At 50.5% G+C, this 15,556-nt stretch overlaps 1 protein-coding gene across 1 annotated transcript in view; it reads left to right on the top strand.

The window, feature by feature from the left end:
• Notch1 (notch receptor 1) overlaps nt 1-8,365 on the top strand; it is a 46,740-nt gene extending 38,375 nt beyond the window's left edge. Inside the window, exons 28-34 of the mRNA XM_031369447.1 lie at nt 363-579; nt 793-880; nt 971-1,136; nt 2,172-2,467; nt 3,717-3,864; nt 3,971-4,068; nt 5,287-8,365. Coding sequence (XP_031225307.1) covers nt 363-579; nt 793-880; nt 971-1,136; nt 2,172-2,467; nt 3,717-3,864; nt 3,971-4,068; nt 5,287-6,732 — 2,459 coding nt within the window. The 3' untranslated portion in view covers nt 6,733-8,365. The remainder of the gene's footprint in view (nt 1-362; nt 580-792; nt 881-970; nt 1,137-2,171; nt 2,468-3,716; nt 3,865-3,970; nt 4,069-5,286) is intronic.
• The last annotated feature ends 7,191 nt before the right edge of the window (nt 8,366-15,556 follow it).

Raw genomic sequence — 15,556 nt, 5'->3', positions numbered from 1 at the left:
TTTTAAGAGAGAGGAGAATTGATCGGTGTCATGTGAAGTGTTGAAGTTTGTATCTTGAAAATCCCCCTAAATCCTTTGTCTTAACAGCTCAATGCGAGCGCAGTGATTTGAAGTTCGCTAATCCTCCTTCTCGAAAGGGGAGAAGTGAGCACTGTCTCCAGACAGATCAGCTGGTGCAGGAGAGAATTTAGCGATAGTTTGCAATTCTGATTAATCACGGAGAAAATGACCTTATTTTGGGGGGTGGGATGGAGGAGAGTGGGTGAGGAGACACTGGCCGTGGAGCCAGTCCTCCGCCCCCCACCAGCCCACAGCATCACCACGCCTGACGTGGGGTGCTTGCCTGCCGCCCCTGCCCGCAGGTGAGACGGTGGAGCCTCCGCTGCCCTCGCAGCTGCACCTCATGTATGTAGCAGCAGCTGCCTTCGTGCTCCTGTTCTTTGTGGGCTGTGGGGTGCTGCTGTCCCGCAAGCGCCGGCGGCAGCATGGCCAGCTCTGGTTCCCTGAGGGTTTCAAAGTGTCAGAGGCCAGCAAGAAGAAGCGGAGAGAGCCCCTCGGGGAGGATTCAGTCGGCCTCAAGTGAGTGGACGCTGCTCCCACTGTGTGTGTGTGTGGGTGGGTGGGTGGGTGAGTGGCACGGGTGGTGGGGGTGCTCAGCTCCTGCAGGCCCATGGGCCCATCCATCCCTGTCCGTTAGCCTAAGCCCATCTGCATATAGAGGATGCCCACATGAGTCGTGGCTTCAGGGCATTTCCTGGAGTACCTGCTCAGTCTCCCTACCCCCACACCCAGGCCCCTGAAGAATGCCTCAGACGGTGCCCTGATGGACGACAATCAGAACGAGTGGGGGGACGAAGACCTGGAGACCAAGAAGTTCCGGGTGAGTCCAGTAGGCTCCCAAGACTCCCTGGGTGGCACCTCCCACTTTGGCCCCAAGTGATAAGGCTCTGCTTACTCTGTCCAAACTCAGTTTGAGGAGCCAGTGGTTCTTCCTGACCTGAATGATCAGACTGACCACCGGCAGTGGACCCAGCAGCACCTGGACGCTGCTGACCTGCGCATGTCTGCCATGGCCCCAACACCACCTCAGGGTGAGGTGGATGCTGACTGCATTGATGTCAATGTTCGAGGACCAGGTAAGGCCACTGGACACACATGCACACACCTTGTAGCCTAGACTTAGGAGGCCAGGAGGACTTGAGGAGGGCTAGGTCACTGAATGGCTGTGCCAGAGCAGCATCCTCTACTGGGCTCATCATCTGGCTCCCGCTGCCCCTACAGTATACTTTTTCATGAATGCTGTTTTGCAATAGTCAAAGTATTAATTTTTTTCCCTTTTTTTTTTTTTTTTTTTTTTGAGGCAAGGTCTTACTCTATAGAACAGGCTGGCACCAAATTTGTTTGTTTAGGGTGTGTGTGTGTGTGTGTGTGTGATGTGTTGAGACAGGGTTTCTCTGTATAGCCCTGGCTGTCCTGGAACTCACTGCATAGACTAGGCTGGCCTCGAACACAGAAATCTGCCTGCCTCTGCCTCCCAAGTGCTGGGATTAAAGGCATGCACCACCACTGCCCAACTATGATTTTTTTTTTGTCTCAGTTTTTAGTATGCTGGGATTATAGATGTGGCCCCATGCCCAGCTAAAGTGTTGACTTTTAAAATTATACACATACAGGTGTATATAAAATATATACATATGTGTTTTATTTTATGTGCATGGTTCTGCCTACATATATGTCTGTGTATCATGTGCATGCCCAGTGCCTGTGGGGAGCCTGAAAAGGCCATTGGATCCCCTGAAACTGGAGTTACAGATGGTTGTGAGCAGAACTCGGGTCCTTTGGAAGAGCAGCCAGTGCTCTTAACCACTGAGCTATCTCTCCAACCCTTATTTTATGTTTTAAAGCATTTTTTTCATTTGAGTGCAAGGGGCACACATGTACCATAGTGCACACGTGGAGATCAGAGGACAGCTTGTATGAGTGGGTTCTCTCCTACTATGTTGGTCCCGGGGTGTCTTCCAGGGAGGCAGCACTGCATCCTCAGGGACCTCGTCTGGGGTCCCTTAAACTGAAGGCTGTAGCAGGACTGCCAGGGCTACGGCTGAATGTTGGCCCTCCCTGAGGCTGACACCACCCTTCCCACACCTACCCGTTTCTGTTCCTCTCGGCAGATGGCTTCACACCCCTCATGATTGCCTCCTGCAGCGGAGGGGGCCTTGAGACAGGCAACAGCGAAGAAGAAGAAGATGCACCTGCTGTCATCTCTGACTTCATCTATCAGGGTGCCAGCTTACACAACCAGACGGACCGCACAGGGGAGACCGCCCTGCACCTGGCTGCTCGATACTCTCGTTCAGATGCTGCCAAGCGCTTGCTGGAGGCTAGCGCAGACGCTAACATCCAGGACAACATGGGCCGCACCCCATTACACGCAGCAGTTTCTGCAGATGCTCAGGGTGTCTTCCAGGTACGCAGCACTGCATCCTTGGGGCCAGTGACCTTGTCTGTGGTCTGTAGCCAGTCAGACCAGGACAGTGGTCCTACAGTCTCTAATTCCGAGTGTGACTGGGCAGGGATAGCTAGCACCTCCACACTGCATTCTGAAGAAAGTCCAGGTTACAGAGGGCGTCAAGCTCCACTTGTGTTCTCTGAGCAGGCTGGCTGGAGATGGTCTTGAGGAACCTACAGGGTGAGGCAGGGCCTCCCTGCCCTCAGTAAGACCCTCCAGTCTCAAGGCTATGGCCTTAACTTGAGGTCTCCACCCCAGTACTATAATCTTTGCAGCCTAGCCCCACCCCATTCAGCTGTGACTGCAGGCATAGCCCGTGGCGACAGAAAGGAGAGCTTTAGAGGCTGCTGGTCCTGGCCTGCAAACCTATCTCCTGGCTTTGCCTAGAAGCCTGGAGCCAGCCAGGGTGGATTTAAGGATTTAGCTGCCTGGGTCTGCAGGGACCATCCCTCGTAGTTGCTCCTGCGTGTTGCCAGCCAATGACCCCTGCTACCAGACCCATCCTCTAGGCGGCCCTGGAGCAGGCTCCAATGGGGAATAGGCCAGGCATCAAAAAGCTTGTCGATTAGTCATTTCTTTCTTGAACCACACTTTGTCGGTCTGCAGAAGAAATTAAACAGGACAGGGCAATGTATACCTGTTATTCCAGCACTCGAGAATCTGAGAGGATTGTGAACATAAGGCTAGCCTTGTCTTCATAGAAAGACCCTATTCCAAAATAGCAAAGAGAGGTTGAGATCAGCCACAGGCTAAGTTGACTGCTCTCCACATGGCCTGCTTTGCTTGCATAGACAGATGTGTGTACCTTTTTGTAGGAACCCAGGCAGTGCTGTGAATCCTTACCCAGGTCACCACCCCACTCCTCCCACTGTAGCAGTTCCAAGTACGGCTGTGGGCCGTGAGCAGGAAGGATTCCCGTCCCTGTTACCCTCCCCTCTGTCACCCATGCTATGCAGTTTGATTTCCTCAACCTGGAGGTCTGGCAGCCATGACCAAAAGATGAGGCCACCTGTGGTCCCAGTGGGTCCGATTGTCGCTAGGGACTGGAGTAAGAATCCAAGCCTCTCTTACACCAGGAATGTAGCTCCTGTCTTCCTCCGGGGTTCATCTGAGTCATGGGAACAGCTGATCCCAGTCCAGGCACTGGTTCCTGGAGATATGGGCTTGCATTTAGATCACTCTGCCTGAATCCATCCCTGCCTTCCAGATCCTGCTCCGGAACAGAGCCACAGATCTGGATGCCCGAATGCATGATGGCACAACCCCACTGATCCTGGCTGCGCGCCTGGCCGTGGAGGGCATGCTAGAGGACCTCATCAACTCACATGCTGATGTCAACGCTGTGGATGACCTAGGTAGGCCCAACAGCCCAGCTGCTGAGGACATCAGCCACTGAGCTCACGGCCGTGAGTGAGATCTGCTCAGCCCTAAGCCATCCTGCTCTCCTTGCTTCCTTTCCAGGCAAGTCGGCTTTGCATTGGGCAGCTGCCGTGAACAATGTGGATGCTGCCGTTGTGCTCCTGAAGAACGGGGCCAACAAAGACATGCAGAACAACAAGGTAAGCAGAGGGGCTGCCTTACCCACAGGGGCATGATGGGGACTCCGGTGCACCCATACATTGACCACTTAGAGTGTCTGGGACTCAGCGAATTTTTCTGACTCCTCCCACATGTGGGGACTGCAGCAGATAAAATAACCAACCCATGCTCTTGCTGGAGATGAGTTGAGGCAGCAGCAGCTGTCCTATGTCACTGTTATGTCACTGTTACTTGAATACTTGAATTACTTCTGTCTCCTTCTGTCCCTGGTGGGTGTGGTGACCCTAGGGGTTCAGGATTGGCCAAGGGGCAGGGATGGGGTGGCCTGCAAGGCCCCTGGTTTGGCCCACCACTACCGTCCTCCCTCCTTTGGGATGAGGTGACTCTGCTGAGCTGGCTGCATCTCTCCCCCTCGCCTCCCAGTGTCTCTATTTGTGCAGGGCTAGTGGCTTCTTCAGGTCTCTGCTTAGTTGCTCAGAAGTGCAGAGTTTGTGCCTCTTACTAGCTCCACTGCAAGCTGGGAAATGGAGCGGGAGTCAGGAACCAGGAGTTGCTGTTGGACAGGGTGTGCCAGTGGTTATATAAAGAGAATCCAAGCCTGGTGAACAGTGCTGTAGGCAATCCAAGCCTGGTGAACAGTGCTGTAGGCTCCTAGGCCCTTCGCACTCCTCACAGAGAGGTATACGATTATGTCTACTGGGCAGAACAGACCTGGAAGGAGCTGAGATGCCTTCACCACTGGTGACCCTTTAGACAGGAAGTACCTTCCCCACGTCCATTTATTTGTCTTAAAGGTTCCTGAATCCCAGGTCTGCAGTATTTGTACCTGCATTTTGGGGAGGAGAGTAAAGGGCACACAGCTCATTATGTTTTTGGCAGTCTGACCCCACACAGGGGAAGCCCAATGAATTTACCCCACAGACCTTCTCTGGGGGGTGTGAGGTGTTAAATCTAGGGTCTCTAAAAAAGGACTCTGGACCAGCTAGGTGTGCTTCCTAGCCCCAGGAAGCTGAGGCAGGATGATGCTGTGTTCCTAGCCACTTTGGGTAACATAGGAAGGCCCCACTATAAATCCTCTTCTTTCCGAGCCTGTTGTCTAGGATGCTTGGGTCTAGATAGGTCTCTCCAGATGTGAGAAGACAAAGAGCCCCTCCCCCCCATGCCATCCATCATAGATGACTCAGCAAGTTCTACACCAGGCCCAGCTCCCTCATGTGCCTCCTGTCCATGTCCTACAGGAGGAGACTCCCTTGTTCCTGGCCGCCCGGGAGGGTAGCTATGAGACTGCCAAAGTGTTGCTGGACCACTTTGCCAATCGGGACATCACGGATCACATGGACCGGTTGCCTCGGGACATTGCACAGGAGCGTATGCACCATGATATCGTGCGGCTTTTGGATGAGTACAACCTGGTGCGCAGCCCACAGCTGCATGGCACGGCCCTGGGTGGCACACCCACTCTATCTCCCACACTCTGCTCGCCCAACGGCTACCTGGGCAACCTCAAGTCTGCCACACAGGGCAAGAAGGCCCGCAAGCCCAGCACCAAAGGGCTGGCTTGTGGTAGCAAGGAGGCTAAGGACCTCAAGGCACGGAGGAAAAAGTCCCAGGATGGCAAGGGCTGCCTGTTGGACAGCTCGAGCATGCTGTCACCTGTGGACTCCCTCGAGTCACCCCACGGCTACTTGTCAGATGTGGCCTCACCACCCCTGCTTCCCTCCCCATTCCAGCAGTCTCCATCCATGCCTCTCAGCCACCTGCCTGGTATGCCTGACACCCACCTGGGCATCAGCCACTTGAATGTGGCAGCCAAGCCTGAAATGGCAGCACTGGCTGGAGGCAGCCGGTTGGCCTTTGAGCCACCCCCGCCACGCCTCTCCCACCTGCCTGTAGCCTCCAGTGCCAGCACAGTGCTGAGTACCAATGGCACAGGGGCTATGAATTTCACCGTGGGTGTACCAGCAAGCTTGAATGGCCAGTGTGAGTGGCTTCCCCGGCTCCAGAATGGCATAGTGCCCAGCCAGTACAACCCACTACGGCCGAGTGTGACGCCGGGCACGCTGAGCACACAGGCAGCTGGCCTCCAGCATGGCATGATGGGCCCACTGCACAGCAGCCTCTCCACCAGTACCTTGTCCCCGATTATCTACCAGGGCCTGCCCAACACAAGGCTGGCTACACAGCCCCACCTGGTGCAGACCCAGCAGGTGCAGCCACAGAACTTACAAATCCAGCCTCAGAACCTGCAGCCACCATCGCAGCCACACCTCAGTGTGAGCTCAGCAGCCAATGGGCACCTGGGCCGGAGCTTCCTGAGTGGGGAGCCCAGCCAGGCGGATGTGCAGCCACTGGGCCCCAGCAGTCTGCCTGTGCACACCATTCTGCCCCAGGAAAGCCAGGCCCTGCCCACATCACTGCCATCCTCCATGGTCCCACCCATGACCACTACCCAGTTCCTGACCCCTCCTTCCCAGCACAGCTACTCATCCTCCCCTGTGGACAACACCCCCAGCCACCAGCTGCAGGTGCCAGAGCACCCCTTCCTCACCCCATCTCCCGAGTCTCCTGACCAGTGGTCCAGCTCCTCCCCGCATTCCAACATCTCTGATTGGTCTGAGGGCATCTCCAGCCCTCCCACCAGCATGCCGTCCCAGATCACCCACATTCCAGAGGCATTTAAATAAACAGAGATGTGGGATACAGGACCCCAACTTCCGTTCCCAAGCCCTGTTGGGAGTCCTTTCCAGTGCTTCAGGATGCTGCGGCGACCAAAGGAGCCTTTAAAAAAAATGTTTTTATACAAAGTAAGAGGACAAGAATTTCCATTTTTTTTTTTTTTTTTTAGTATTTATTTATGTACTTTTATTTTCCACAGAAACACTGCCTTTTTATTTATATGTATTGTTTTCTATGGCACTAGGGAAAAACATATCTGTTCCAAGAAAATAAACTAGTTCTCAGAGCCTTGATTTTCCTGGTCAGGGTGAGTTCCCTGTGTGTCTGTAAAATATGAACAAGGATTCATGATTTGTAAATGCTGTTTATTTATTGATTGCTTCTTTCCAAAATCGAAAAAAAAAAAAAAAACATGCCAGGAGAAAGGAGGCTGGAAAGTGCCCTGGCCAGAATCCCCCCTCTCCCCAGATGCCGCCACCCCACATGCACTGCCCCTCTTCCCAGTGTCACCTGGGATTTGCAGATGTGTTTAGAAACAGGCCAAGACCTTGAACTTTGGGTACATGGATTATTTTTTTTTTATCTAAACAAGTCAAATGATGTGGTTTGTGCATTTTCTGTAACCACCAGTGTGGGCTTAAAGACATCCTCAGCATGTGCAGAGTGTATTACCCAGGACCAGTCATGAATCTGCAGCCTCCAGTGCTCTGTAGTAGTGTTTATGGGCCTTGGAGTACTTCTCCCCCGCCCTGCCCCACTGTCCCCTTCCTGACATCTTGAGCCAGTAAGCCATGCAGGGTGTGGTGCCTCTTGGAGAAAGACACTGCCTGGACGGTTCTGTGCACCCCTCCTTGAACAGCATCATCCAAATTCAACTGAGGATGGACTGTCCCTGCCTGGGCCTGGGCTCCTAACACCTGACTGCCAAAGGGCTCCAATGTGCATTGTGGACTCTCCAGAATAACCTGCATTGAGACCTCAAGAAAATATAAGCTGTGTGGCCTCTGGTCCCCAAACTGGCCTGGGTGGGGACTTGCCTGGAGTGTGCTGGAATATGAGTGGAGCCTGCTTCTGGGCCACCCCTCCTGGGTCAGGGCAGTGCTCACAGCAGATTCTTGCAGTTTCAAGTATACGCCTGTGGCAGAATAAGTATCTGTAAATACATGTTTAGAGATGGATTTTGTTTAAAAAATCTAAAGGAACAAGTCTGTCCTGTGTCAAGCTGATGAGGAATGTCAGACTAGGGCTCAGCTCAGTGTGACTCAGGCCTTGTGACCTGCAGCTGCCGAACCAGTAGCTCCTAAGAGCACAACCCAGAATGGCCCATCTGCTGCCACCAAGCCCTTTCCCAGACACTGTGTGCTGGGAGCTTTTGGGGGTAGCTGCCCACCTCCTCAGGGCAGCTTCTCCTGGCCTTTGGGGGGCGGGCAGTGTCTGTGCCATGCCTAATAGATATGACCAGACACATCCTAAGATGTTAATTCTTACCGTGTTTTATAAAATATAGTTTACAGAAAAAAAACTTAAAAAAATTATCTACATGCAAAACTGTAGGTAATGAAAATGATGTATTTTTTCATCTTTTTTTGTTAACTAATTTGCAATAAAAATGATACTGATGGTTGTCCACATTTTGCTAAACTTGGGAGTGTGGTTTGGTTTACTTTTTGGGGAGTATGGCAGAGAAAGGGCCACCCAGCACTGAAATAACCAAATCCAAACCCTCTCTTCCACAGTTACACAGAGAGGTTGCTCATGGAGACATAGCATTCTCAGAAGCTGCACAGCACAGGGCAGCAAGGTGGGCAGGCCGTTTCCAGAAGAGTTGATGCAGTCCTCTTAGAGGGATGTGGATTTGATGTCAGCTCCATGTCTGTGAGCAGCAGAGGAGTCAAAGCACCTTATGTTGTCATAGATGACTATCCTCTGAGCCCAATAACCTCCAACCTCTTCAAGTTCAGCCATGCCTTCTTGCAAGAGGTCATCCCAGCTGTGCTTGTTGACTGCTTATATTCCCTGTCAAAGAGTTGGGAAGGTCATGGGACTCAAAGGACCCTCGCCTGATGATCCAGTCACTCCATGATGCCTGTTGTATGCAATCCTGCTCTAATTGTGCATGACCTCAGGGAGGTACTAGGGTATAGTCTAGGGAGACTAGTGGAGAGAGAGACTCTTGATATATGTGGCTGTGAGGGAAGCTTATCCCTGCTGGGTAAATGTTGTGTTAATATTTATTTAAGAAATCCCGGCAGCAGGTTACTATGCGACTCAATGGTTTATGTTCCTGAATGAAAGACACACACACACACACACAGTCTTTATATTTTACTATGTCTTATTCAGCACAATAACTCTGCAGCTGCCTAGTCTCCATGCTGCTAGAATCTACCTCCTGCCGATAATTCTGAGTTATTACTTACTAACTCTATGTTCTATCTTGGCTGATCTAGGGGCAGCCCTCTGGGCAGTGCTCTCCCAGCTCCTTCCTATGGTGGCCATGCCTCTCTGTCCTGCACTTTTCTCAAGCATGGTGTCTTTCTTCTCCCCTACTCTCCCGGCATGGTGGATCTCCCTCTTTTCCTTTCTCCCAAGTCCCCAGCCCTGGAATCCTAAAAGTTCACTTTTGTCTGTCCTCCCCAGCTATTGGCTATTGGCATCTTTACTTACCAATCAGAACCCACTGGGGACAGGCTCCCAAAAGCTATGTGTAGACCTTCCTGTGCAGTTTTGGGAAACATAATTAACATTTGTAATACAAAGGTAAAGAGTCCCAATGTGGACTTTTTTGACTCAGTAAGTAACCCTTCTCGTCAGCCCATTAAATTCATTGGTGCCCCAGTCAACTTTGGTGCCTAGGACCTTAAGAGAAGGGGTAAGTGTTTTCTCTCCCTGGAAAGGAATTTTAGCAGCATTCTTCTAGTCAGAGAGCCCAGCAGTTACAAAGGCATCTTAGCCCTAAGAAGAAATCCTAGCACAGGGGTGGATCTCCCTCTGCCTGCCTGGGCCTCTCTGCTTGGCCCACACCTCTGAGCACAGCAGGAGTCTCTAACCAAAGTGACAATGGGGAATGTGATACCTTCTCTGAGCCTGGCATCTGAGGACAAGTGTGAATCCATCTAGTTCAGATGTCTTGCCTGGCCCAGTGTTGCACATTGTGAAAGCAAAGGGGGCTCAGGGTCCCAGAAGGGGTGCTTACATACAGAATTGTGATAACTTGTCTCATTCTTGCCCTCAAGGGGAAGGTCTGAGCCTGAATTCTGCTCAGAGATCTAGCACCCCCAAAATTCCATCTGGAATGGAAATGATGGCTCAGAAAGGGCTTAGCAGGCCCATATGCCTGGGTGTTCTCTGGAGCATCATCCACAATGGCATGTGCAGCCCAGTCTCCACAACTGTGATGGCTGGACCACTGAGAACACTTTTGGACTTGGTTTGGTGTAAAAAAAAAAAAAAACATTTACATTTGCAGACCAAAGCAAGGGCCTACCCATGTGGGCAAATCTTCTCCAGTGAGAGACTAGACTGCAAAAGGTCAGAGAAGAGGGGATCGATCCTGCCTACTGTGGCAGAATATGCATTCTCTCCCACCTTCAGACTCCCACTGAAAGACTGCCCTGTTTTGGGGGCCTCCAGCTTGCCAGGTACAGCTCTGGGGACTTACCAACCCCACAACCTCTCTCTATATAGACAATCTTTCTTTGTATATACCCTAATAAACATCCAGTGGAATTTTTTCAGCCATTAAAAGGAACAAAGCTCAGAGGACATTGGGATCAGTGAAAGATTTCTCACAAGTGACCACTGTGGTTTCATCTTTATGAAATGTCCTCAGTGAGTAAAACCACAAAGGCAGAGAACAGAGTGGCCATTCCTGGGTCCAGGGAAATGGGTACAGAGTGGCCGTTCCTGGGAAATGGGAATGACTGACAATGCCTACACGTTTGACTTTGCATGGATAGCCCAGCACTCTGTCTGTCTACGGCAGAGGCTGCATGGCACTGTGAAGGCACCAGACCTGTCAATGCTAGAATTCCACAATCTGTGAGTCTACTAAAACTAGCAAAGAAATCCAAGCAAAATGAGAACTTTCAGAAATTTGTCCCAAGGATACAACAAGTTCTTGTTTATTTTGTGACAGGATCTTGCTGGGTATCTCAGGTTGGCCTCATCCTCCTGCCTCAATATCCCAAGTGTTGGGATTCCAGATGTCTACCATCACACTCAGTTAAACCTAGTACTCTTAAGTAGCATCTATCTGCCCCTAAAGTCACTGGAAATAAATAAAAAATATAAAACAATACTTTTAAAAGGCTAAAGATGTAGCCTAGTAGTAGACGGTTTGTTTACTCTGCACAAGGCTCTGGATTTCATCTCCAGGACCAAATAAAATAATCAATAAATTGGCTTGGGAGACAGCCTTCAATAAATTTCTTGCTCTATAAACCTGCGCATCTCATTTTGAGTCACGTAAAAAAGTTGGGTGTGATCACATGCTATAATCCCAGCATCAGTGAGGTGGGGAGGTGGAGATTCGTGGATTCCTACTTAGCCTTGCCTAATCATTGAGTCCCAGGTCCCAGTGAGAGATCCTGTCTCAAAAACTAAAAACACAAAGAGCGAAGACTGGGGAGATGGCTCAAATAGTAAAAATTCCTACTGCACTAGCACAAAGCCCTGAGTTTGGAATCTCCAGCATCCACATTGGAGAAGGATGGCATGACTACACATCTGTAACCCTGTGCTTGGGTGGAGAGGGAGACAAGATCCTGGAGCACCACTTGCCTAGCCAATGATCAGTCAAGCACTAGGTCCAGTGAGACACACCCAGCCCCAAAAAACAGGATGGAGTCAGGCATTGTGGCACATGTTTAACCCCAACATTTGGGAGGCAGAGGCCCAGGGCTAATAGTCTCTGTCTCAAAAACAAACTAAACATACAAGCTCACGCATGCACACAAGCACACACACACACACACACACACACACACACACACACACACACACAGTGTAAGGACTAAATTGATCACCCAGCAGCTAGACAGCCCAGAGAGAAAAGAGTCTTGTAGCCTCAGCTTTCCTTTGTTTAGGGGGAATACAGGACAGTGGGCCCTGCTGTCTCTCATTAGAAATATCCCAGGTCCAAATCCCAAGCATAGAGTTATGGAGATGAGCCCTGTGTCACACATACACAAAAGATGGCCATATACAGACATGGGAGCAGAGGCAACTGAGTGGTCTTGGAGCAACTTGCCCTATGGCACCTGGTCACAGACATCAGCCTCCAGGACAAGGAAATTCCCGTGAAAGCCAATGGTGTGGGGCTGTCTATACAGCAACCTGGATAGATTGATCCAGTCTCAATCACCTCTTGGTGAGGTTCAGGTCACCTCTTGGATGCCAGAATCTCTCAGGGACACAGGGAACTACTGCCTTTCCCCCATCATGAAATGCCACCTGTGCTGGCTAGTTGTACATCAACTTGACACACAAACTAAAGTTATCTGAAAGGAGGAAGCCATAATTGAGAAAATGCCTCTGCAGATCTGGCTGTAAGACATTTTCTTAATTAGTGATTGATGGGGGAGGGCCAGCTTGTGGTCCTGGGTTCTATAAGAAAGTAGGCTGAGCAAGCCATGGGAAATAAGTCAATAAGCAGCACCCCTCCATGACCTCTGTCTATACCAGCTTCTGCCTCTAGGATCCTGCCCTGTTTGAGTTCCTGGCCTGACTTTCTTCAGTGATGAACAGTATTGTCAAGTGTAAGCCTAAGAACTCCTTTCCCCTCCAACTTATTTTTTGGTCATGGTGTTTCATCACGGCAATTAAAACCCTGACTAAGACACCACCCCTCCCCAAGTATCCCCTGTCATCTTGTACTGTTGTTTATTTTCAATTTAGAAGAATAGTTATTATGTATATACTACTAGAGGGCAGTGAGTTAGGCAATACGTGAGTAAGCAGGGGCACACTATGTCCTCTGGCTGGATAGACTTTGTGATCTTTCTGCCTCAGTCTCCTGAGTTCTGGGATTGCAGGTATGCCCCATCAGGCTTGACTTTAAGTCCTACTTTTCAACATTCAAAGTATATAAGTAGTTCCAGGCAAGCATGGTAAATCCAACATTCTAGAGGCTGAGGCAGAAGGACTGCCACAAGTTCAAGGCCAGCCTGAGTTACATATTTAGCCTCTGTTTCAAAACTAACAAACAACCAGATATAAATAATCCATGAACAGCCTGGTAGTGGTGGTGGTGTTGTATACCCTTAATCCCAGCACTCAGGAGGCAGGGGGCCAGCCTGGTCTACAGAGCGAGTTTCAGGATAGCCAGGGCTACAAGGAGAAACCCTGTCTCAAAAAACTGAAGCCAAACCAAATAACAGCAAAAACAAACCAAGAGCTAGTCCTCTTCCTCCCCCAAGTGTCCTTTGTTTGGCTGTCTGTGTATATCTTCCGTATGCAGGGGGCCCATCCTTTTGAGAGAGAAGGGCTTCCTTAGCCTCTTGGGGTCATCCAGAGAAGCCCATTCCAACAGAAATATGACTGAAGCCACATAAGTCATTCAAAATACTTCATAACCCTTCAAAAAAGTACAAAGGAGCAGGTGAATTTATTTCAATACTACATCTTGGTTTGTCTAATGAAGCCATAGTTACCACTTAACTAGCAGTCAACATAAGCGAAGTATGAAAAAAGACAGAGTTCACATTCTTGGTATTATTACTTGTATTTATTTGTTTATGTTTATGTGTATGTGTACTAACACATGCCATATGTGTGGAGGTCAGAGGACAACTGATAAGAGCCAGTCTCTCCCTCTACCATGTGGGTTCTAGGGACTGAACTTGGGTTGCTCTCTTGGCAACAGGCATCCTCACCCACTGAGCCTTCTCACCTGCATTACGATTATCTGCACTGTGGATGAAACCCAGGCTTGGAGTGGCCATGCTAAAGGTGCTCGGAGGCCACACATGGCTCAAAATGTCATTCCAGACAGGAAGGTCTAGACTTCAGAACCTTTGCCACCAGCACAGATAAACAACCTGTGGAGCCAGATGTAGTATTGGGAGCATTTGGGGGGAGGGGAGAGAAGGCAGGAGGTTCAGGAGTTCAAAGCCAGACCCTGTCTATAAATAAGTAAACAAATAAATAAAAGTGAGGGAAGAGACTGCTATGCTGGTGTTTTGTTTCTTGTCAGAGGTGGCACCAAATGAGGCTCTGCATTGCTCTGTCCAGTACAAAGAGGGACCCAAGGGTATTGGTGCCACAAACCCAGCCAAAACAGCTGGGTTATGCCACAATCAAGAGTGATAGAATGCTGCTGTCCTGAGACTCCAGGAACCAACCAGCCATGAGTCTTGCCTTGTCCTCAAAGTCTGCCATCAGGGAAGCTCCACAGGGAGATTTTTATATGTGACTCCAGACCCTACCCGGTGGAATTATGGGGACCCAGGCCAGTCCTCAGCTGCACACGAGGGTCTCTGGTGGAGGGGATAGTGGTCCTGGTAAATGTCCCAGCAGAGGTCCTTGGCATAACACAATGTACAGTGCCTCTTAGCAGGGTCCAAAAAAATGGCCAGTGGCCTTGAGAGACCTGGGATTAGGAGTTAGGGAAATGGGGCTCTTTTACTATAGTATCTTCAAGCCTGGATGAGCTATGTGGTACTGTGGATTTCCAAAGAGGTGGGTGTGGAGCTTCTCCAGAGAATCCCTTTGTTTTGAAGGAATTGCTACAGGGTTGCTACTCTCTACACCTGCACTTTAAGATGATGTGGCTCTACCCTAATTCCTGACCACCCTCATGGTTGGTGTTCTCATGTACTACCTAGCAGCTGTGGGATAGAAGGTCCCTAGAATGTTCTGGGTGAGGGGTGACCTCCAAGGTCTATGTGTGGATGGTTTGTCCGTCTATGTAGAACTCACTCTGGAGCAGGACCATAGTAAGGACCCAGAAACATCATAGCTGTACAGATGGTGGTGAACCATCATGTGTATGGTTGCTGGGAATTGGACTTATGACCTCTGCAGGCTCGCTCACTCAGGCCCCCGGTCCCCCGCTTGCTCCTCCGTCGTAATTCACCGTAGCTATCTTCAGACTTACCAGAAGAGGGCATCGGATCTCATTACAGGTGGTTGTAAGCCACCATGTGGTTGCTGGGATCCGAACTCAGGACCTTCGGAAGAGCAGTCAGTGCTCTTACCCGCTGAGCCATCTCGCCAGCCCCTTCTATGATACTGTCTTCTGTTTCTCATGCGAGTTTTCTGCATGGGGTAAGCATGCTTTCTACTAGAGCCGTGGACACTCTGGCACTCAGAAACAAGTCTGACCTAAGTTACTTGCTTACTCCCCATCAATCCAGTCTTCCTAACCTGGAAAAGGGAAAGGGCGAGAAAGGGTCCTTGGCCTTAGCCTCAGCAGGCCAGGTACAAAGGGTGACACAGAGCAAGGCCCTTCCCTCTGTCTTGACAGCAATGGCACTAGTTCCAAGGTTGAGCTCAGAGCTTGGAGCTCCATTGTCTTCTCTGACTCCCATGTGCTCAACTCAGGGAGCATTTATGCAGCACCTGCTATCTTTAGCAAGCCCCCCCCACCTCTAGAGAGTCCAGAAGCAAAGCCTTCCCTCAGTGAGGGCTGCTGTATGGGGGGTCTGTAGGGTGTGCAACACCTGCACCTAACTCAAGTCAGACAGCATCTGGAAGGAGCCCTCAATTGAAGGGTAGATTTGTAGGTGGCTCTCTGCCTCCCTCTGCTGGCAGCGTTCCACCAGTGCACCTCTGGCCAGCAAGAGGTCCTCCAGATGGCATTTGTGCCCTTTCCAAGATATTATTCATATT

The sequence above is a fragment of the Mastomys coucha genome, unplaced genomic scaffold, assembly GCF_008632895.1.
Source record: "Mastomys coucha isolate ucsf_1 unplaced genomic scaffold, UCSF_Mcou_1 pScaffold15, whole genome shotgun sequence".
In the NCBI taxonomy this organism is placed as follows: domain Eukaryota; kingdom Metazoa; phylum Chordata; class Mammalia; order Rodentia; family Muridae; genus Mastomys; species Mastomys coucha.
Note: the sequence above shows the minus strand (reverse complement) of the source record. Positions and strands in the feature narration are given on the sequence as shown.